The sequence below is a fragment of the Zootoca vivipara genome, chromosome 4 (genome assembly GCF_965207765.1).
Source record: "Zootoca vivipara chromosome 4, rZooViv2.hap1.1, whole genome shotgun sequence".
NCBI lineage: Eukaryota > Metazoa > Chordata > Lepidosauria > Squamata > Lacertidae > Zootoca > Zootoca vivipara.
The window spans coordinates 28,911,098-28,933,215 of NC_142587.1; the positions used below are offsets into that span (position 1 = coordinate 28,911,098).

At 42.4% G+C, this 22,118-nt stretch overlaps 1 protein-coding gene across 1 annotated transcript; it reads right to left on the reverse strand.

Annotated features, from left to right (window-relative positions):
• Positions 1-2,154: 2,154 nt before the first annotated feature.
• Positions 2,155-21,907, reverse strand: IL18RAP (interleukin 18 receptor accessory protein). The gene is made up of 10 exons (XM_035116818.3): positions 21,766-21,907; positions 20,745-21,015; positions 18,799-18,970; positions 17,255-17,432; positions 16,375-16,443; positions 14,613-14,727; positions 13,262-13,419; positions 12,738-12,878; positions 4,155-4,325; positions 2,155-3,063 (listed from the first exon to the last, which is right to left on the reverse strand). The coding sequence occupies exons 1-10, from the start codon at positions 21,827-21,829 to the stop codon at positions 2,621-2,623; spliced, it is 1,782 nt and encodes a 593-aa protein (XP_034972709.3). The 5' UTR covers positions 21,830-21,907; the 3' UTR covers positions 2,155-2,620.
• Between the last annotated feature and the right edge of the window lie 211 nt (positions 21,908-22,118).

A 22,118-nucleotide genomic window follows, 5' to 3' on the forward strand; every position in this document is an offset into this window, starting at 1 on the left:
TGTGCAGAGTGAATTCCTCTCATGTGCATTCATCAGTTCAATGATGGTTTCTGAAAAGGACTAAGCAAAGATTTCCACAGTATACACATAACACCATGTGTTCAACGCTTCACTATGTGACCATGCATACCAGGGTCAATGAAATTTCCTGCAAGAAAGCAATATTCACAACATGGGATAATTTCTCTTATGTGAAAACACCCTGTAAATTTGCATGGTCAACTTAATTTCAGGAAACCTTACAGCACATCCCATTTTCCAACTGCTCCTATTGCATTTCCTTGCTTATAATCATGTCTTCTCTGTACTGTGGGCTGTTCATAAAATGTGCCACCACTCATGGAGAGAAGAGAAAGGGAAGCAAAAATTGCGATAGGCAGCATTGGTTAAAACAAAGATGTGTGACTTGCAGGACTAGGCACTGAACCTCCCATACCCCATCCATACTTCTGTTTCATTCATGACTTCTGGGCTCGGGGCGGAGCGGTTTTTCTTTTGTCCCACTGCTTTGCCTGGAAAAACTTGGTGCTTACTGCTGAATCAGAGCAAGGCCAATTGGGATATATATATATGGAAAGAAGATACCAAGTTCACCGTATGTTATAATTTGAAAGAAAATGTGATGAAAATGTTTTATCGATGGTACCTGACCCTGGCCAAATTGGCCAAAATATGTGTGTGTGTGTGTGTGTGTGTGTGTGTGTGTGTGTGTGTGTGTGTATATATATATATATATATATATATATATATATATATATAATATTTGTTGGAGATGTAAAGAAGGGGAGGATACCCTAATGCACATGTGGTGGGACTGTGTGATGATATGAGAATTTTGGGATATAATATATAACGAACTTAAAAAGATTCTTAAATTCTCCTTCCAGAAAAACAAAACAAACCAGAAGCCTTTCCGCTAGGCATCATGTCCACTGAAATTCCAAAAAACGTAAGAAATATATTTATGTACTGTACACATCCATGGCGGCTAGAATTCTAGTAGCAAAAAACTGGAAGGGTGAATCAATTCCTACAAAGCTTGACTGGCAGGCGAAGATGATAGAATACTTAGAACTTGTGAAAATGACTGGGAGAATAAGAGGAAACTCAAACCAGAAAGTGTGTAAAGTGTAAAGAGTGGACAATATTTAAAGAATATTTAAAACAATATTGTGGAAATGTAAATCTTCTGACAGGTCTAGATTGAATCTTGAAGATTAAAAAGAAAGTGATAAATGTAGATAATTTCAGATATGTAATAGATACAACAGGAAGTGTGTATAGGCTAAGAACACGCTGAAAGCACAAAGAGGTGAATCGTAAGTCAAAAGAGTGTGTGATGTTAGTTGATGTGTTGTTAGTTAAGGTCTAGTGTTGTTATTGTGGTCTTGCCCTTTTTCTCTGTTTGTCCCAATTCTTCTTCTTCTTTTCTTTGATCTCTTATGTAAATGGTTTTGCAATAAAAAATATCTCAATAATTTTTTTAAAATAGGCCATTTGGGGGGTTTTTTGTGCTTGCAAATATATTGAGGGAGCTTATAGGCAATTTAATGTTGGATTTCTCAAAGAATGCAAGTTGAGAAAGAAAAATGAGAGAATGGTGATGGAATGCCTAGGGCATGAGAATGTACAGCCATGTTTTGCTGCATGTCACGTTTCTATACTAAATTCCCATTTTACACATATACTGAAGTCTGGGGATGAATTTAGGAGAACAGGCCTCTGATCCCACTTTACCTTGGTAATTGGGGTCATTCTGGAAAATGGTATTGAGAAAGCCAATTGGTTGTTTTTTTTTTCCAGTAAACAGAGAGTCTTCTTGGGGAAATATGCGGGAGAAAAGAAAAAAAACCTATTGGATGCATGCTTAGAAGTCACAGACCAAATGGAAGAAACTGTGGGGCAAAGGAAAGTGTAGATGAGTCCTAGAGAATGTAGGGCATGTTCAAAGGTCTTTACTCAAAATTCTAGTCCTTTCCATGAAACCAAATGCCAAGGGTGCCAGGGCACAATGTGGTGTTGAATTTGCCAACAATGGAAAGGTGCCCACAATAAGGGGTTACACATATCATATTTAGCCTCTGACTAAGCACGGATATAACTGGAGATTATACAAACCACTATCTTGAAACTACTGAAGTCACATTTCCGCCATTGAGACTTACCAATGAATACACTTTTATTAGGGAGTAAGTTGAACACAGCCTGTAAGTTGGGAACCACAATCTCATTCCAGTAACAGAGACGGTACAAAAACACTTATTTGTCCAAAGTTTATTCCAGCAAGTGGGCATTACCCCCGATGCCTGTAATAATTATCAATAAATAGTTGTGTTATGAAAGCATGGCACAGCTCAACTGCACTCAGCACCTTTTACTACTACAAAATACTGACTTCTATAAGGATATTTCCATTTATGAGTGAATGACAACCACACTTTAACATATGATGTTTGACCATTGGGCCACAAAGTCTGTTCAAACCGCCAATGGCTCTCTGTGGTTTCAGGTCAAGGTTTCTCTCAGCTCCACAGCCCAACATCCTTTTAAGGCTAAGGAAGGTTCTGTATTTGATACATGTTCTCTAAAACTGAGCTACAGCCCCTCTCCTGACAAGTCTTCAGTTCAGGGAAGTTCTTTCCCAAATCTTCCTCCATTTTTTTGTCCAATTTGTCCTCCCTGCAGTGGCATTTTTCTTATCCGTGCCCAATAACCAAAGGGGGGGAAACCGACGCCACTTGTCTTCCGCTCCATTGGGATGTTTCGCTGGCATGTGACGCAGCAGTTTCCTCCAGAATTGCTTATTCACAGTGGGAGAGGTAGATGTTTTCCAGGTAACCCTGGGCAAAACCCTGAGAGCTATCTTCACATTGTGAGGTAATGACTGTGGCTGCTGGAAAGACTTGAACTGAATTAGGATGAGTTTTATTGCCTTGTCTTCCAGCACAGTGTTGACGGCTGTTTCGAGCTCAAAGAGGGCCGGGCCGTTGACATAGCTTGGGCTTAACACCACAATTGCCCGTCTGCTCTTCTTGATAGCGTTTACAATGTCATCAGTGTATGCTGGGGAAAGGGACAAAAATATTCTTACCAACTTATTATACAAAACACGCTGCCTCCCTGCAGATATTCTTATACCCTGGCACAGAGTGGTGAATGCAAGGATGATGGAAAGCATCTGTGGTGAAGAATGGCAGAAACTGGAAGGTGCCTTTATGGTTACTGGCTCGAATGTGCTTTAAACCTGATGGACAAGGGAATGTTGAAGAGTTCCATTCCTCATTCCAGTCCTACTTCCGACTGACATTCTAGCCACATATACCACACTCCAATCCATCACAAAAGCTGTTTCTAAGGGTTGTGTAAGGGGCAGAGCAAGAGTTTCTTTTCCAAACCCACCATGGCCCAGAACCAGCTGTAGTCTTTGAGCCTTGAGAAGGAGAAAGAGGAACACCCCTTCCAAGCTGAAAACCTGCAATTCGTCTCCCAAACCCAGCCTTGTTTTGCTTTCTTAAAGCATGAAATAAAATGTTTCACAACTTTTTTAGGAAGAGGGAGGAATTGTGCTTGCAAACCATTTGTTCCATCCCATAGGAACTAAGAATAAGCATGTCTGTGAGTTAGAAGTATTAGTTATCTTATTTCGTAAAAATTATATACCTGGTTGTTGTTGTTGTTGTTGTTGTTGTTTACACACACACACACACACACACACACACACAACCCTCAAAGCTATTTACAAAAAAAAAATTAAAAAGGTAAATCTCACTGAGTTTAATGAGGCTCACTTCCAGGTAAATAAAAGTATAGGATTGTAACCTGAGGCACAAATTCAGTGGCTGCTTCCTTGTCCTATTTTCTCATTGAAAATCACCCTCCCCAAAGCAGGACAGGAGCACTGGCAGATTTTAGGGCAGTGCAAGTGGTTTCTGCTGCACTGGGCGTCAAGCCTAGGGGGCGCTGTAGGGCGCCACAACTATGGCATAGTGAAGCGAGCAGAACAGAAAGTGAGAGGTGAAGGGACGCCAGTTTTGCTGTACTGTATATGCAAATCTACATGTGGACATTAGGGGCAGATAAAGTTTCCTAACAAAAATATACAGTAAGTGTTTGACGAGTTGGTTTTATTATTACGCAGTTATGTGAGATGTTACCTCCTCCTGGAAGGATGTCCCGTTCAGTGAGGCATAGCTTATATTCATATTTGTTTTCTAAAACTTGAGGGAGAATCTCCAAGGCAAACGTTTCCTCATCGAGTAGCGTGTGATATGCTTCAGGGAGATCTGGTTTTGCACAGGACACAAATGCATCAAATTCCTTGCCATCTAAAAATTTAAAAGGACAAAGTTAAATGAAGCAGCGAAGAAGCAAACATCCTTTAAAGAAAGATGAGATGTGAGAAAAGGCGGGAGGCAACAACATTTTTTCTGAAATAGTGGGGTGTGACGATGGAAGAGGAGTCTTTGCTGAATCCCCCCCCCATTTTTCCACTTAAAGGAGACCAGCCGTAGAGATGGTAAAAAATACTACTGAAAGTGCAATGGAAAATGTTAAAAAGTGAAAGGCAAATTAAATTTCCCCCCTCGTTTCTTAGCAGGCACATCTCACTTTCAAATCTCACTTTCAGCCATAACCTCTTTGAGTCAAACCACCATCTCTGGTATTCTGGGCAAACTGTACCTTAGGTGCAAATATGCCTTGCCAAAACAGCTAGTTATTCCATATTGAACAGAGCAGGGACATTCATCAAGATAAAGTGCTTTATTTGCGTTATAACACTGTGACACCAGATGGCATTGTAGAGTGCCATCTTTTGCCAACGGGATTCCCCTGTATGAAGTTTACAACACATTTAACTGAATTGCCTTTTTTATGTTTCTAGATCCACCCCAGGGATTCTTAGTATATTGGTGTCACAACAGGGGGCGGGGGGGGGCGGTGCACCCCGGGTGCCATGTCTGGGGGTGTGTGACAAGAAGGCACCCTGCGGGGCTCAAGGCAACGTGAGCAGGCATCGCGCCGCCACAGCTGCATGTGCAGGATCCTCCGTTCGCGGCTGCAGCCACGAGCAGAGGATCTCGGGACCGCCTGCACAGTGCTGGAACAGCGGTGGCAGAAAAACCGCTATGTACAGCGCATATGCGGTGTCGCTACGTACAGCGCATGCACTGTATGTAGCGACACTGCATATGCGCTGTACATAGCGGTTTGTCGCCCCGAATGTCACGATGTCTTTGTTCTCCCATGGCCAGGCTTTTCAATGCCTTTTCCCCCCTTTGCTCTCCTCTCTTCCTCTTCTGTTTTTTCAACAAAGTTTCTCCCTTTGGATATCTAATACTCAGGGTTGTATTGTATCCTGATAAAGCTTGTGGTGGCTGATCTCCATTGGAACTCTTAGGGCACAAAGGTCCATGGTAGGCAGAGGCAGAGCCAATGACAAGGCGGAGCCAACTGGTCCTATTTTTGTTCTCCATCTCTTCTTGGCCAAGTTCTAGAAGGGCATCCCTGGGACAGAGGAGGAGGAGGATGAGGATGAGGAGGAGGAGGAGGAGGAGGAGGAGGAGGAGGAGGAGGAGGCTGATGCTCCTCCCTGGATTGTTTATAAGACAGATGGCATTCTCTGTTCCCCCATGTCCCACCTGAAGGCTGGTGCCAGTATTTTCTCAGCACAGTCCAGATCTCTGCTCTTGGACATTTTGAATATTAAATATGGGTTTGTTTTTGTTTTTTGTAAAAGCGGAGTATTTTTTTTAATCAATATATTTGTATGGTTTCATTGCATGCATTGCTTTGATTGGCGTACGCTGCCCTGTTGTTGGCAGGTGGCAAATGAATTTAATGAATAAATTACGTTTTAAAATTACTTGCCAATTTTCATGCAAATATTTGTTACACAGTTGCCAATAAACCTTGAGCAGCTCAATGTAACAAAATAAGAGCATCTCATATGCTATTTCATGCATCCTGATATATATCATTGTTGTTGCTGCTGCTGTTCTGTTCTGTTTTGTTTTCTACATGGGTACTATTTCTTGTTTCTTCCTGTTTATCATGTCTTATTACACTTGTAATCTTTTACTTTCCCTTTTTCAATAAAGGATATATGAAAAAGAAAAAGAAACAAGAAAGAAAGGTAGGAGGAAGGCAGAGGGCAGATTGAGGCTGGTGGGGCAATGCCTCATTTACCCTAATGGAGCAGATTCCATAGGCTATTGTTTTGTCCATGACAGGGAATCATGGAACACGGTGATGTGTGTATAAAGACGTTTTTTGTTAGAAGTACAGGACTCCAAAATGTAACAGTGAAGCTGATATTATTAAATAGGATAAAGAAGAGAGTAAAGCACCCGCTACCCTGCTAGGCATAGCGTGAAGAGCCACACCGAGGGTAAAAATATCACCCTCTTCTCCCTTCATATGCATGCAAAGAGAGACGGCTGTCCGTCTGCCGCACAAAAGTACAAAAATTGCCACTGCTGTTCTCAAAATGATGCGCTCACTCCTTGCCTGGCTTGTGAAAGGCCCCTGGGCAAACTGTGTCTTTTGGCTCGCGCAGGAGTGCAGGGCCAAAAGATGGGACATTTCGGGATCCAATCAGAAGCCAGGATTCTGGGGTGTCCCAGTAAAATCAGGGGTACGGCATCTTCATCTTTCATAAATTAATCCTTAAAAACACCAAACAATAGTCGGTTCTTAATCTGACCAGCAGAGGCCACTACAAGACAACAGAGTGTTAACTGCCGGTTTCTTACACTACAAAGGTACCTTTGCTGGGGCCAAGAAACTGAGGTAACTTTCATCTGTTAACAAATTCTCACATGAAAGTCACTCTCTTGTAGACAACTGAGTGAACCCCATGTGCAGACACATGTGTGTGTGTGTGTGTGTACATATGGTGCACACATTCTGGGAAACTGCGGTCAACCACAATATTCCAGAACATGTACATACCACACATATAGTATCTTCTTCATAGGTCATGACCTATTTTCTGGAAACTATGCTGTGCCCCAAACGGAAACGATTTCTATTTTAATAATGTGCCTTGCAACCTTAAGTAGAACATGTTGTCTCTCGAAATCCCTTTGAACCCACCCCTTTTGTACATAATCTGGGGCACTAGCAAGTGACCTTTCTAGTCTTCCAGAGAGTATTTTTAGATACTTTAAAGTATCTTCAATATCTTTCATAAATACAAGCTGCCTGTGCAAGAATTTTGGAGAAGTAAGTGAGCGAGGCACTCATATGGTCCAAGCCACGATTAGGAATGGGTGAGAAAAATCAATTCAGTCCACATTTAAAGATGAACCTATCAAGTTTGCACTTATCCAAAACAACATAAGGAGCCTCCCTCTGAAATTCACACTTATTTGAATTTAGTGGTGCAGCTCTCCAACCAGAAAATACATATATTATGAGAAAGTATGCAATAAAATTAATACATCAGTGAAAATGGGATTCTTTAGATTAGGGGAAATTGCTAGCAGCAATGCATACATTAGTCAAAACTGCATACAAAAATGTGTTTACTAAAAGAAATTGGCACTAAAATGCTAAATAATTTCCATGAGGATTCGGGGGAGAAATTTGACAAATTGATGTCCAGATGTGGGGAACTGGATTTAAGATTGGAAAAATGAGAACCTGACAAAACTTAAACTGACAGGTCCTTGTATCCATACTCCCTGTGCGGTATCTACAATGCAGGATGAAACTACAGCATTCCTGACCATCCAGCTTCTGCTTAAATATCTACAGCAAAGGACAGCTCATCACTTTCCAATGCCATCAGAAGTTTCTCCTAACATTTAACCACAATCAGCTTCTTTTCAGCACCCACCCCTTAGTTCTGGTCCCACCTTTGGAGCAATGTTATGTACTGAGCTTGGATCCTAGAACAATAGGCAAGTAGAATCCTAGAAGGCAGCATCCCGATTGATCTTTAGGAGCTGCCCAATCCGGCTCCAGGAGGGGAGTTAAATCAGTCAATCACGCGGGACCCATTGTGTAAATAATGTAAATATAGCCAGAGGTTTTTGGGAAGACTCACTCCCTGTTTGCCATGAGCTGAAATAAAGAGCATGAAATCAACACTCGACTCCAAGTTTATTTCAAGCAATGACAACAGATTTGTTCCATCTTCTGCAGGAAAAGCCTTCTCCACACACAGTATCTGAAGATGGCTATGTCTGCTCTTCATCTTAGCTTCTCCGGACTAGACTAAACATAACCAGGAAGGCAGAGCAAAATACAGTGGTACCTTGGAAGTCGAACGGAATCAGTTCCAGAAATCCGTTCGAATTCCAAAATGTTCAGAAACCAAGGCACGGCTTCTGATTGGCTACAGGAAGCTCCTGCAGCCAATCAGAAGCTGTGCCAGATGTTCAGGTTCCAAGGAACATCTGAAAACCGAGCAATCACTTCTGGTTTTCGATCATTCGGGAGCCAAAATGTTAGACTCCCAAGGCTTTTGAAAACCAAGGTACAACTGTATTTAAAATAAAAACAGATTCCCAACTGTTCTTTCTTCTTCAGAATTTCAGGGTTTTTTGTTTTACAAATCTTCCAGCTTTTTGACCTCATTTTATTTCATGAGGTTTTGTTTTTTCACCTGCCTTGTCCTTGAGCTTAATTGTCTCTTCACTCAGCTTTCTTTATGCTGGGCTAAACAGGCCTTTCTATACTAACAAGATCTTGCTCTAGTTACAGGTAGGTAGCCGTGTTGGTCTGAGTCGAAACAAAATAAAAAAATTCCTTCAGTAGCACCTTAAAGACCAACTAAGTTTTTATTTTGGTATGAGATCTTGCTCATCATGGACTTCCGGTCTGCCGCCATCAGCCGCCGGCGGGGTTCGTTTCGGTCTCCGAGACACCCGCCGCTACCGGGGAGGGGGAGAGTCGCGCGGGCGCCGCGACCTCCCGGAGAATCCCCAGATTGTGCGTTCTGGGGGCTGATACCCAGCAGCGCTCCAAAAAAGCCATGGAAACCGCCCGGAGAGCCCCCGTTGGAGCCTCCGAGAGCAGGCTGTACATGGCGGAGCCTTGGGTCCATTGCTACCCCGGTAGCGGGAAGCTCTGAGCCGGAGACAGAGGAGCGGCAGATACCTTCAAATTAAGATCTGGACTGTGAGTAAGATAATTCAATTTGATTTTAAAAGAAGAATTTGGACTTGGGAGGGGAATAAAAAACGGAGGTCGTTCCCCCCCCCTACCCGGAAGGCTGTGCCACAACTAACTTGCCTGCAGCCGATTGAAGAGAAGGGGCGCGGATCCCCCTGAAAATTGAACTTGTATCCCCCCTTAGAAGGCAGAACTAAGGGGGGGGGGAATATATATATTTTAGACTGTGTTGGTAAATTTGATATCGTGATCAAGAACCCCCCTCCCGGAAACCGGGGGCAGGAGCCTAAAGCCGCGACCAGTTGACAACATAAGGATTTATAAAGAGTAATTGCTGCGATTCTGTGATCTTTCTTTTTTGGATTATATTTTGGACTATATTTAAGTTGATTGACGTGACAAAGTGGAGAATTGGAAAATTTGAGTTAAGAATTTGAATTATAAATGACAAATATGGTTGGAAACAAACAAAGGAATTAGTTTGGTCATTACAGTACCATCTCTGGCGGATCAGGTTATAATTCCCACGGGAACACAGAAGGACAAGGAAGGCTGCCAGCCAAAACAACCCGCTTACAAATGAGGAGGTTGAGCTGCAACATATTTTAGACTTTATTAGAGAAATGACAGAGGAAGTACGTTATGGCAAAGTTAACATCCAGACTTTAAAAGAAGACCAACAACAGATATCCCCAACGGAAATTTTAGAAATGGAAGAAGAAGAAGAAATCATTGAACAACGGACTGAAAATAAGGAGCAATGGACTGAGAAATCAATGCAACCTGTGAGAGAGGAAGCATTGACCACCTACGTGACTTTGGATGCTAAGGAACAAGATGGACTCTGGGACCTGGTCTGCCCAGTGAGAGAGGGCGACCAGATCCCAGATAGAAACAAAGAAACTGAGGAGGGAGGAAAGAGTCTGGCCATTGCCCCCCCAGTGAGAGTGAGGGGACGCAGACCAGACAGAGGATTGGAAATAGGGGATACTGGAAATAAAGATGAGGGTGGGAGGCTGGTGGAAGAATTAAAACAACAGAAGGGGAAGAAGGAGGAATGGGGTGGTTTAGAATGGCTAAGAGTGGGTGTGGGGTAAAGAAGGAATATAAAGTAGATGAATGGATGGATCAAAAGGCTTGAAATTGGACAGTATGAAGACGCTGGCCGGGGAAAAGGGGAAACTGCTACCTGGGGAGGGAGGGGGTGGGATTTGAGGTTTAGCTATAAGATTGGATAGAATTTGAATCAGGAAATAGTTTATCTTTTTAGGGGGAAATTATAGGCTAAAGGAAATTATTAGAAATAGTTAAAAGTAATGTAGTTTAAAATTTAATAGAAATTGTTGTGTGGGGTAAAAAAAGAAGTTGTGAAATTTGATACGGAATAGACCCGGGAGGGGAGGGACGGGGAAGTCGGGGACAAGATATTGTTAGAGATATTACTTTTCCTTTTTCTCTTTTTTTTTCCTTTTGTGCTTTTTCTTTTGTTTTTCTTAATATTTCTTTTCTACTTTTTAAGCTTTTGTATTTTTGTGTGGTATTTTTTTTATTGCAAAAATTTCAATAAATATAATTATAAAAAAAAGAGATCTTGCTCATCATTCTGGTATGTCTCCACCCACACCGTACAAAATTAGGAGTCCGCCTTGAGCAGTATTCCTTGAGAGGTCATGCTGCCTGATTCATACTGAAACACAACTCTTTCTGAGGACTTTCCCTTTCTTTCTTTCCTCCCTGCCACTTCCAAATGATGAGCCATGAGGTGACAGCAAAGGTATTATCACCGAGTCCCCAATTGCGTGACCTTAACATGTAGTATTTTTCAAATCCCCCTGGAGCATGCACTCCATAATTTATAATTGCCCAGTTCTTCAACTGTGCACATAATGTCGTTTATAATTATATATTCAGGAAATGTCATAAATAAATGCAGAGTGATTTCTAAGAAAGTAAGCACAAAAGCAGAGGCCAAGAGTTAAATACATGGTACAAACCCACAAATTGTGTCCCGCCCACTCAACACTCTGCTGTACACATCCTCTCAAACCTTGCATTAGTGCACAGCTAATCAAACTTATCTAGTAATTTTGCATGACCTCTCAGGGTCCCTACAATTAGGCAGAGTGAGATCATCACATCAGGCAGTTGAATTAGGGCGTCATAGAAGAGCAGAAAATTAATAGTATTTAATTCATTGTTGTTTTGGCATATGTGGATTTTTCTACCTCACCTGCCAGAATAAGTGACCTGGCCCTGGGTGCTGTGTACAAAACTGTAGCCTTTTCTCAATCCATAATTGTTCACCCCAACATTCTGCTTTCACTCTAATGATTCTAGATCCTGCTGTCCACAAAGTTTTTTGCTTTATCCAGCTGAGTTCACCTTTTACCCGATGCTTTTAATGTCTCCGTTCTAAATCATCCCTTCCCAAATCTGCATTTATTTTTTTATTTATTTTTAACTCACAGCATATGAGGTTTTATGTTAAAGGTAAAAAGGTAAAGGACCCCTGGATGGTTAACATAGCTGCCAAGTCTCCCGTATTCCCCGGGAAACCCCCATTTTTCTAGCTGTTCTCAGCTGAAAAAACAGATTTTTTTTTTGTTTTCCCCCCGGTTTATTCTGGCACAGCGGCCATTTTGGAACTGGGCGGAGCATGCTCAGAAGCGACTTTTGATGCAGCTCTGCCCAGTTCCAAAATGGCTGCAGTGCGACTTCTGGCGCGGCGGCCATTTTGGAACTGGGCAAAGCAGCATCAAAAGTCGCTTCTGAGCATGCTCCGCCCAGTTCCAAAATGGCGGCAGCGCTGCTTCCGGTCTGCTACGTCCGGTCCGGTCCCTTATTTCTCCCACAGAAACTTGGTAGGTATGTTGGTTAAGTCCAGTCAAAGGCCACTATGGGGTTATGGCACTCATCTTGCTTTCAGGCCGAGGGAGCCGGCGTTTGTCCACAGAAAGCTTTCTGGGTCATGTGGCCAGCATGACTAAACCGCTTCCGGCGCAACGTGACACCGTGACGGAAACCAGAGCACACGGAAATGCTGTTTACCTTCCTGTCCCAGCGGTAGGTACCTATTTATCTACTTGCACTCACTGGCCTGCTTTTGAACTGCTAGGTTGGCAGGAGCTGGGACAGATCAATGGAAGCTCACCACCGTTGCGGGGATTTGAACCGCCAACCTTCTGATCAGCAAGCCCAAGAGGCTCAGTGGTTTAGACCACAGCGCCACCTGTGTGCACCTTGTTTCCCAAAGCCAAGCACCACTGTTGGATGCTTAGAGTGAGAGAAGTGAGGAAGCAGGCAGCAGCAGAGCTCATCCTGCAGTCCTGTCGCTATTCCCATATCATGTGCATTTCCCTGATGCCTCAACCCTCTACCTCTTGGCTCTGGGAAGCCAGGTGAGCAGCACAAACTGCTACTGGCGATCTTGTCCCGGTCACTAACCTCTCCATCTTACCTACCTCACAGGGTTGCTGTGAGGAAATAAGGGAACCTCGTACACCACCGTGCGTTTCCTGGAGCAAACACGGGGTACATGTGTCATAAATAAACAGAGAAGAGACCGTTCGCCGAAAAGATAATTGCCAAGGTAAGAAAAGTAGAACGCAAGCTCTTACCGCTGACAGTTTCATCTTTGGCCACATAATTCCGATATAACAGCACTATTTCAATCCAGTGCCGGTAAACCACCATACTTCCCAAAAAGATTAGAAATACAGTTGTCATGGAACAGCACAAAGTGAGCAGGAAGTGAAGAGCTAGAAGGAAGCAAAAATAAGAGAAGCATTTGTTTATTTTCGGTGGGGTTTGGTTTGTTCCCTTCTTAAATTTGGTTTGTAAGAAGATCAAGAGATGCTGGAGTAGGGCATGTGAAGACCGAGCTGCCAAATGGCTTCCCCAGGTAAAATAAAAAAATTAAAATTAAAATGATACCATCGTTTTCAGGTTTAGAATCTCAGAGCTTGTACTCTTTTCCCCTCTCCCTGCTGTCACAATTTAAAGAACCTCTCTGACTATCAGGAAACGGAAAGGCAATTTTAATCAAGGCCCAGGAGCATACCTGGGATATTATCCCAAATGTAACTTGTAAAATAAATAAAAAATAAAAGAACACCGCAAGCTAGGTGGTTTGCCAGTTTACCTCTTTCTGTTCTCTTCTTAAATCTGAACACCCCCGTGGTGTTCCCAATGGAGTTTTGAGCCAGGCAGACGAATTGGCTGCTTAAATCCTCTTCAGTTAAATTGGTCAGGTTGAAAGCAAGATCAAAGCAGCTGCCCTCTAGTTCCTTTGGATTGACCCTAAATAGAATAATGCTTTCGTCAGCCACTTGTAGCATTCATTCTCAAAGACTTACAGTAGTCCATGGTGCCACCAAACTCATATTTGTTTTCATATAGCATGGAGGTGATGGCTCTGATTTCTATAAAGGCAATGATGATGACCCAAATTGCAAAAATCAGGGCAGTTGCATAACTAGCAACCTCACGGAAACACAGGATTACAACGTCTCCCCTGGAGCCTGGCCAACGAACCCCTGTAGGAGCCATAGCCCATGAACACACTCTTTAGATTGAAAATATCCATTTGTTGCTTCCATTTATTTACTCTTACTAGCTATATAATCACAACCACAATAGTGTCATCAAATACAAAAACGCAAGATAAAAAATAGAATCTAATACCAGCAATGGTAAATAGGCCAGGACAGCAAATCTAAAAAGTACTTTGAAACATTGAAAATTCTTCAGAATATTTTTCTTTAAAGGTCTTCATTTGGTATGAAAAAGAACCATAACATCGGCTCCAGGAAAGCCTCTCTGGGGAAGGTATTCCATAACCAGGCTACCAACACTGAAAAGGCTACCTCTTCAGTAGCCACTCTATGGACCTCATTTGGTGAGGCCACCCAGAGAAAGATCATGGCTTACCCTCAAAGAATCCTGGGAACTGTAGACCTGTAATTTGTTAAGGGCACTGGGAATTGTTAGGAGACAATCCTCTCACACAGCTACAAATCCTAGAGTGCTTTAACAACAACCCCTCTTCCCAGGGAATTCATATCCTTAAACATTCTGCTGCCTTAAACATTACTGCTGATCTCCAGCCAAAGCTTGGACTGCATTATGCTTCCCATTCAGTTTACTGTATCCTCTTCCCTGTATCCTTTTCCCAAAAAGAGGACTTAAAGATTCACAGTTATGGAACTACTACCAAGACCAAGGTTGGAGTCACATGGAAAGAGAGAAATCCCATCTGTGTACGGGAGGAGAGGAAAACATGGAAGAACCTTCACTAATCCTCTTCCAGTTATATTAGCATTTTGATCACGTGCTACAACAGATTTCCCCAAACTATCATTCTCTATCGTTGGCCATGCTGGCATAGGCTGAAGGGAACTATAGTATGAAACTAAACAAGAATACTGTTTTGGCTCTACTGTTCTTTTGCTAGCTGCTTACATTCTACAAATACATGTATCCAATTTACATACCATTTTTGCTTTAGCAGTTGCTTCCTTTCACCGGTTTCTCTGTACCACTGAATCAAAGAGGAAGCATTTAGTTCAAAACCAAACTGCGCTCGGCATTTGAGCTCAAGCGGTTGCCCTGAGGAAAAACCACACGTAAAAATCGGTATGGACGCACATTTTTTAGATCTGAAGTAGAAGCATGGGGATGTGGGCTATTGGTTTGTGTTGTCGTTGATTATTGTGCATTTTGTGTTTTCTCCTGTATTTTTATGTTGTGAACCGCCCTGAGATCTACGGGTGAAGGGCGATATTGTTGGTTGTTGTTGGCCATCTGTCCAGTGGATGGAGTACGCCTCTGGGGTGAAGTCAAACCACTGCGCTAGCAGCACCAAAATGACCTTCCCAAGGCACAAACCTAGCCAGTGTGTATGGCGGTCCTGGGCTGCTCAAACAACAAGACCCCCTCTTAGCCTTGCTGATGTGGTCCAAAGGAAAGCAGAGTGATATGTTTGGCACCAGCTTGGCTGCAGGGGTTGCTGGAAGGAGGCATACAAGACACCATCCAACCGTCTTAGGGACTCCACTATGGATTTGTGTAGGGTTTATACCAGGCATCCCCAAACTTCGGCCCTCCAGATGTTTTGGACTACAATTCCCATCTTCCCCGACCACTGGTCCTGTTAGCTAGGGATCATGGGAGTTGTAGGCCAAAACATCTGGAGGGCCACAGTTTGGGGATGCCTGGTTTATACCTTAGCCTTTTCTCCTCCAGGGGTTTAGGATCAGAGTTATCCTTCTTCTAAATGGGCTACCTTCTCAGTTTTTTTACAAGCCCCATTTGCCCCTCTATAGTGCATGCAGAAACCGCCTTTTTGACCATTGGGCCTAATATTCGTTTCATCTACTCAATCCGCCAGAGCCTGTCTTTGCATGCAAGAAAAGTCCCCTAACTCACTGGAAGGTGTGTCCCTGCCACTTATCGGGAGGTAGAGGGGAGAGGCTGGAGAAACATTGCCATGGAGACAATCTGGTGCTCCCATTGGTGTGCCAATGTGCCTGTTACTGCAAACCCTCCCCTACCCCACCCCAATAAGTAGGAACAAAATGCCTCCTGAGAAGCTAGCATTGCAGCTCTGCCTCACCAGGAGAGTTGCTTCAACTTCATCCTTTTTCACCTTTTGGAAATGGAGCCCAGAGGCTTTATCTAACTCCCTACCCATCCACACAAAGCATCAGCTTCCTCGCGTGAGAAAAAATGGGAAGATGGCATCATGGTTTTTGCCTTTGACGTGCTGGAGGGATGGATGCCTCACTTTGTCCAATCGCTATGCCAGGCCTGAGCTAACCAAATGCTTAGGAGGAACCCATAAGCAGAACATGAGCTCCATAGTAGTCATATATAATAATATTTGATATAATAATCATCAGAACTTCTTTTTCATCCTGAACTCACCAGAACTCAGTTCCAGCACCTCTCAGGTGGGCGCCTTTGCTAGTCTAAAACAACGAGGGAGGTGTTCCTTGTGAGTTCCAGCACCTCTTTTTCTAGAAAGATAGCACTAATAATAGCACTGGATTATTGTTTCCGTGCGCTGCTCTGGTTTGCCAGAAGCGGCTTAGTCATGCTGGCCACATGACCCGGAAGCTGTACGCCGGCTCCCTCGGCCAGTAAAGCGAGATGAGCGCCGCAACCCCAGAGTCATCCGCAACTGGACCTAATGGTCAGGGATCCCTTTACCTATTGCCAACATTACAAAACAAATTAAGAACGTAGTCAGCTTACCAAGTTCTACTTCAAGGATTCTCACACCACTGGGATCCAGAACCTCTGGGCGATTGAGAGTGTCTTGTGCTACAATATGAAAAAAGGGGTCTATTAGGGAATTTCCAATGAGCCTTTTGCATGTAGAATTAATAACCAGATTAAACATGATGTGATAAAATCAATGGCTAAATCGCAGGCAATACTTTTTTGTTTGTGGAGAGAGAGAAGGGCATCAAATAGCCATAAATGGATATACTGTGCAATTAGGCATGTCATGTTATTTCCATGGAGACTCAAAGAAGCTTTCTATGGCTCCTGGAAGCAACTTAAAATCAAATACATAGGTCACAGGGTGATTCATTAGCATACACATCGTATTTTTAAAGCTCTATATATCCTAAACAGCAAAGGCAGCTGTGTCAGCTTTTAAGGGGAGGGGGGAATCCAAAGCCTTTATTAGGACTTGCGAACTATTTTGTAACCTTTTAGTTGGCCAAATTAAAGGTATTGCATTAATAAGGATTTAGGAATTTTTTTATGATGCAGTATATTGTAGAATACATACAAAGCACATTGTTACTTCCCAGGAAAATTATTTAATGTAATCTTGTATTTACAGTAGTCTGATATGACAGGTTCAGTCAACCTACACAAATAGCATTTATAGATATTAGTTTTTTCCCTTTAAAGATATAAATGGAAGAGACCAAATGGAAATCATAGGAGACAATGTAATATAATACAAGTGCCAGAATATAAAGCATTAGATCAGAACCATTTATTAAGCTGGATGTAAAGTGACTTGGCAGTGGAAGACAGGAGTGCCTGGCGTGCTATGGTCCATGGGGTCACGAAGAGTCAGACACAACTAAACAACAACAACAACAAAGTGACTTACCAATGATAGTTACGTTTACTACTGTTCTCATTGTCCACTGGGTATTGTTGTCAGTCAGTGTATAATCACATACATAAGTACCATTATCTGCATCGTAGACATGATATAATACTATACTATCATCCTCAAATCTCAGGTGTGGTCTTTTATCCTTTTGAAGTCTCACTTTTAATCCATTCTAAGGAGCGAGAGAAACAAGCAAACATTGCAATGTCCTGTAAAACAGGAATTGGCAGCTGACATAGGCTGAATCTATTGAGCTGATCTATACTCCTCCTTCCTCCAAGTTACCAACCCCCTCCCTTTATCTTCCATAATTTTTAAAATGGCTAGGAGAATCAATGTGAGAGACAGAAGCACCCCTCTTCCTCTTGTTGGTATAGCTCCATCTCTTTCTCCTACATCTCGGGGGGGGGGGGAATGGCTCAGGAAAATAAAAGAGGCACAGCTAAATGAGTTTGAGGATGAAGAGCAGGATTGGAGAACCTGCAGCCCTTCAGATGTCCCTGGACTGCAACTCACATCAGCTCTGTGTCTGATGGTAGTTGGAATTCAACAATGCCTGGAAAGCTAGATGTTCCCCATCCGGGATGCAGGGAGATTCTTCTTTTCCTGTTTCAGTGTTGCTCCCTCCCTTCACAAACCCATCTCACTCCCTCTCCCACCATTCCTGAACCAGTCTAAACATCTGGTCATGGGGGTGATGTTTCAAGAGTAACTTTACATTCCCTCCCCATGTCCAGTAATCTTCAGCTTTGGATCTCCAGAAGCTGTTGAAATTAATCTCCCCTTCTCCCTAGCAGCCTAGCCAATTGTCAAGGGTGGTGGGACCTGTAGTCCAAGCATGACTGAGGATACATGGTTGAACAACACAGCCCTAGTCCTGTCATAAGGGCTACCATGCATTTTGCAAGTGTAAACAACCCAGATGGAAAGGAAACTTGTTGGAAAGCCATTCAGTCTGCCCACCATTTCTTGACTTCAAATCCCTTCCCATGTTCTCTTCCCTGCCACAGGGTTTCAAACAGAGCATTTTGAGGGGTTGTGCATGGGTTCAAAAGTGACATAGAATGGGAATCGTGAGGACAGGGTAGCCACCTCAAATATTGACTTGAAAAAACCATACAGATCTATAGTGCCAAATTTCATGTGTAGCCTGTGACTCAAAGGTCTTTTAACAGCACATTAACTTTGGAGCAAGATCTATAAAGCAAACCATTACAAAATTGAAATAGGCTTTAAAAAATATTTACAAAAATGACTCCGGTGAATTTTGACATCCACACTTCACCAAACGCCCTTGGCTATGTCTTTTCAAGTTTATTATACCTGTGCTCTCTCAACATGTCATCATTTACCAAGATACTAATCCAGGCAACAGAGTGATTCATTTATTAAATAACTGTATGTGGAAATAGTTTTAACCCATTACAGTACCAGAGAGCAACTTTCCCTCACCCACACTCACCACAAGTATGTTTGTCGCAAGTAAGTGTGACTCAGATTGATAAAACAAAGTGCTCTAAAGATAGTGGCGCCCTTACCTTGTACCAGTTAACTTCTGACGGCTGAAAATCACTGTAACAGCTTTTTCCTGGACAAGGAATAGATCCTTTTCTGAGAACAAGTAGGTTCAAGTTACTCACGCTACTACCTGAACAATTGGCCATCTTCCTTGTTTGAACATCTATGAAAATACTGGCACACTTGCTTTTCCTGTGTGACACGAAAAGAAAACACATGTAAAATCATAAAGAGAAACCTAGATTGTGAAAAGTGATACAAACTGGACTAGATATATTGATACTGATATATCAATTTATTGATATATATTGGACTAGATATATTCAATCAATCAGGCTTCCCCAGTCTGATGCCTTCCATATGGTTTGGACTTCAACTCCCATTAGCCATAGTCAGCATAGCCTTGCTGGCTAGGACTGGTGGGAGCAGTAGTTATTTATTTACATGCCACTAAACCTCTACAAAGTTTACCAAAAATATACATTAAAATGACTGATAACATCCAACGTTAAAAAACAAGTTAGCCCAACAATTTTCAAAATAAAATCAGCAGTTTAAAAACATACATTAAAAAATAAAAGTACATGTTAATATATGTAATAAATTTACATGTCTGGGTAGGCTTGCTCAAACAAAAAAATCTTTTTGGCAGGTGCTGAAAATGATTGCCTAAGGTCAACGGGCAGTGAGTTCCAAAGGGTCAATTTATTTCAAGGGTAGAAAGAGCATTACATCGAGTGTGCCAGGCTGGGGAAAAGCTGCTTTAGTCACCATGTGGCAATGCATTCTAAGATCCGTAAGTGATTCCTGTCCCTTCTCCACACTGCTACTTCCAGTACACACACACACACACACACACACACACACACACTAAAAATGCTAGATCCTGAGAATAAGGAAAGCCTTGGGGATGGTGTGGGTTATGGTGCAGAGAAGAGCAAAATGGAGATGAAGTTGGCAGGAATCACAAAAACTCCTTTGTGTGAGTGGAATTGCCTTTCCAACTGGGACAAGACATCGTTGGATCCTAGCCTATCAATTTAGCACTAACTATCATTTCAAAGATACTATTAACATAATTTGTCCAGGACACGGGTGGCACTGTGGGTTAAACCACAGAGCCTAGGGCTTGCCGATCAGAAGGTTGGTGGTTCGAATCCCCGCGACGGGGTGAGCTCCCATTGCTCGGTCCCTGCTCCTGCCAACCTAGCAGTTCGAAAGCACCTCAAAGTGCAAGTAGATGAATAGGTACTGTTCTGGCGGGAAGGTAAACAGCGTTTCCATGCGCTGCTTCTGGTTCGCCAGCTGTACGCCTGCTTCCTCGGCCAATAAAGCGAGATGAGCGCCACAACCCCAGAGTTGGTCAGGACTGGACCTAACGGTCAGGGGTCGCTTTACCTATACCTATCATTTCAAGGATACTATTAACGTATTTTGTCACGATGAGATAATAAGGTACTAAGGTGATATGTAACATTTAGGTTTAAAAAAAAGTCTGAATAGTGAACATTTGTAAAATGTTGTTTTAAATAACAATGGTGGTTTTTTTAATAGAACTTGTCCAGAGAATGTATCAAGATATAAACAACAAAGTCAAGTGCTATTTGATTTGGAATGTGTTTAAGTGGACAGAGTTCATATTTTTTTTGTACAGTACTTAATAACATAATACCCTGAGAGGCTCCTGAAAGCACAAAGATGAGATATAAGCCTTTTAAAATGAATGATCCGGCTTCATTAAGCACAATTAATTCTCTCTCTTTTTTTCCAAACATGAAGTTGATGCTTACATTTCTTCCCCTTTAACAAATGAGACTTAAAAGTGTTTAACTGGGTGGACCACACTGAATGTAATTAAGAAATAAATAGTAATAATGATGAAGAAAATAAGCACTCCGTAGAATTCTCAAAACAGTAGTGCACACATCCACAAAAGGTCCGACTGAGATGTGTCATGGCAACTGACCTATTCTTGCAGACATATGTTCCAGAATGTTGAACTGTTATTGGATTAAACCAAAGGGCATTTCCCTGCAGTCTGGGGTTGGTGGTTTCTTTTCTGACAAGCACTGGGTCTCCCCCATCTCTTGATCGCCAGATCCACTGAAGCTGGCTTTCATGAAGACGAGAAAAGTTAAAAATTGAGGCAGAGTTCTCTGGTGGTACGTCACATGACACAACAAATGCCTGGCCACTAATGGCCCGGTACTTCACATCAGGTTGTTTGCGAAGACATTCTGAAAAGATAAAGAGATCTGTGCAATCAGGTAAAAGTTCCATTCTTGGGTCACTTCCAGACAACCTGTTCAAGCATTTGACTGTGGGGAGATTAAATGATGCTGCAGCAAGTATTTTCCTTCTTTTTCCCATCACTTATCACAAAAAAGAGAAACTATTCTGGGTTTGTTTCGTAACAGCTCCAAATCAGCTTTAACTGTGCAGCCTAAATTGGACAAGAAGTGATCGAATCCCACCAGTAAATAGTGGGGGGTGTCCTGTAAGTTCCCTGAGATTTTAATTCTTCTCGTCCCTTTAGAAAACTTTGCAGAATTTTATCTGAATATTCTCCACTGGTACCTAGGCAATGTGAAGGATGCAGAATTGTGGAGGCAACCAACAGACTTCCTGCTCCTGTGAAAAGGGGCTTTAGGGGGAAAATACAGAAGCTGTGCTACTGCCACTGCTAATTGTAGAATTCTGTATGTCAAAGAAAATACATTGAGTTGTCATTTACTTGAAGGCCTCCCCATGCAGAAATCGGGTACCATATCAAAACCTGTCACTGCAAAGATGACAGTTTTCAAACTTTTCAATGCAGGCATAAAACATGCAATGGTCTGTAAGCATTGCAGGGGGTTGGACTAGACGACCCTTGGGGACCCTCCCAGCTCTATGATTCTATGAAAATGTGGGCTGAGAGGGCTGTATCACCTTTATAAAAAAAGCATTTAATGCATGTTAAGGAAGAGTATAACACGGTGTCTTACCTCTAAAACCTCTGGCTTCTGCTCTTTCCATTAATGTCAGAAAAAGATAACAGAGTATTAGCATTGCTTTCTACCACTGCGTTTCTTCATTTGGCAATGAACCTTTGTGGCAGAGATAGCCTGATGTATTTCCCTGGGATTATTTTCTATAGCCATAAAACATAACAAAACAAAACAATAAGTGGCCAGCTCTCCTTGAAACTAACTCATTCCAGACAGCTGCTAGGTGGAAAGATAGTCCAGGCAAGCAGAGTATTTTATAGCCAATGGGAAAGGGCTTTGTAGTGGGAAAGTCAGGGGGTAGGAACCCTGAGGTCTAACAGATATTATTGGATTTCAACTCCCATCCAGGG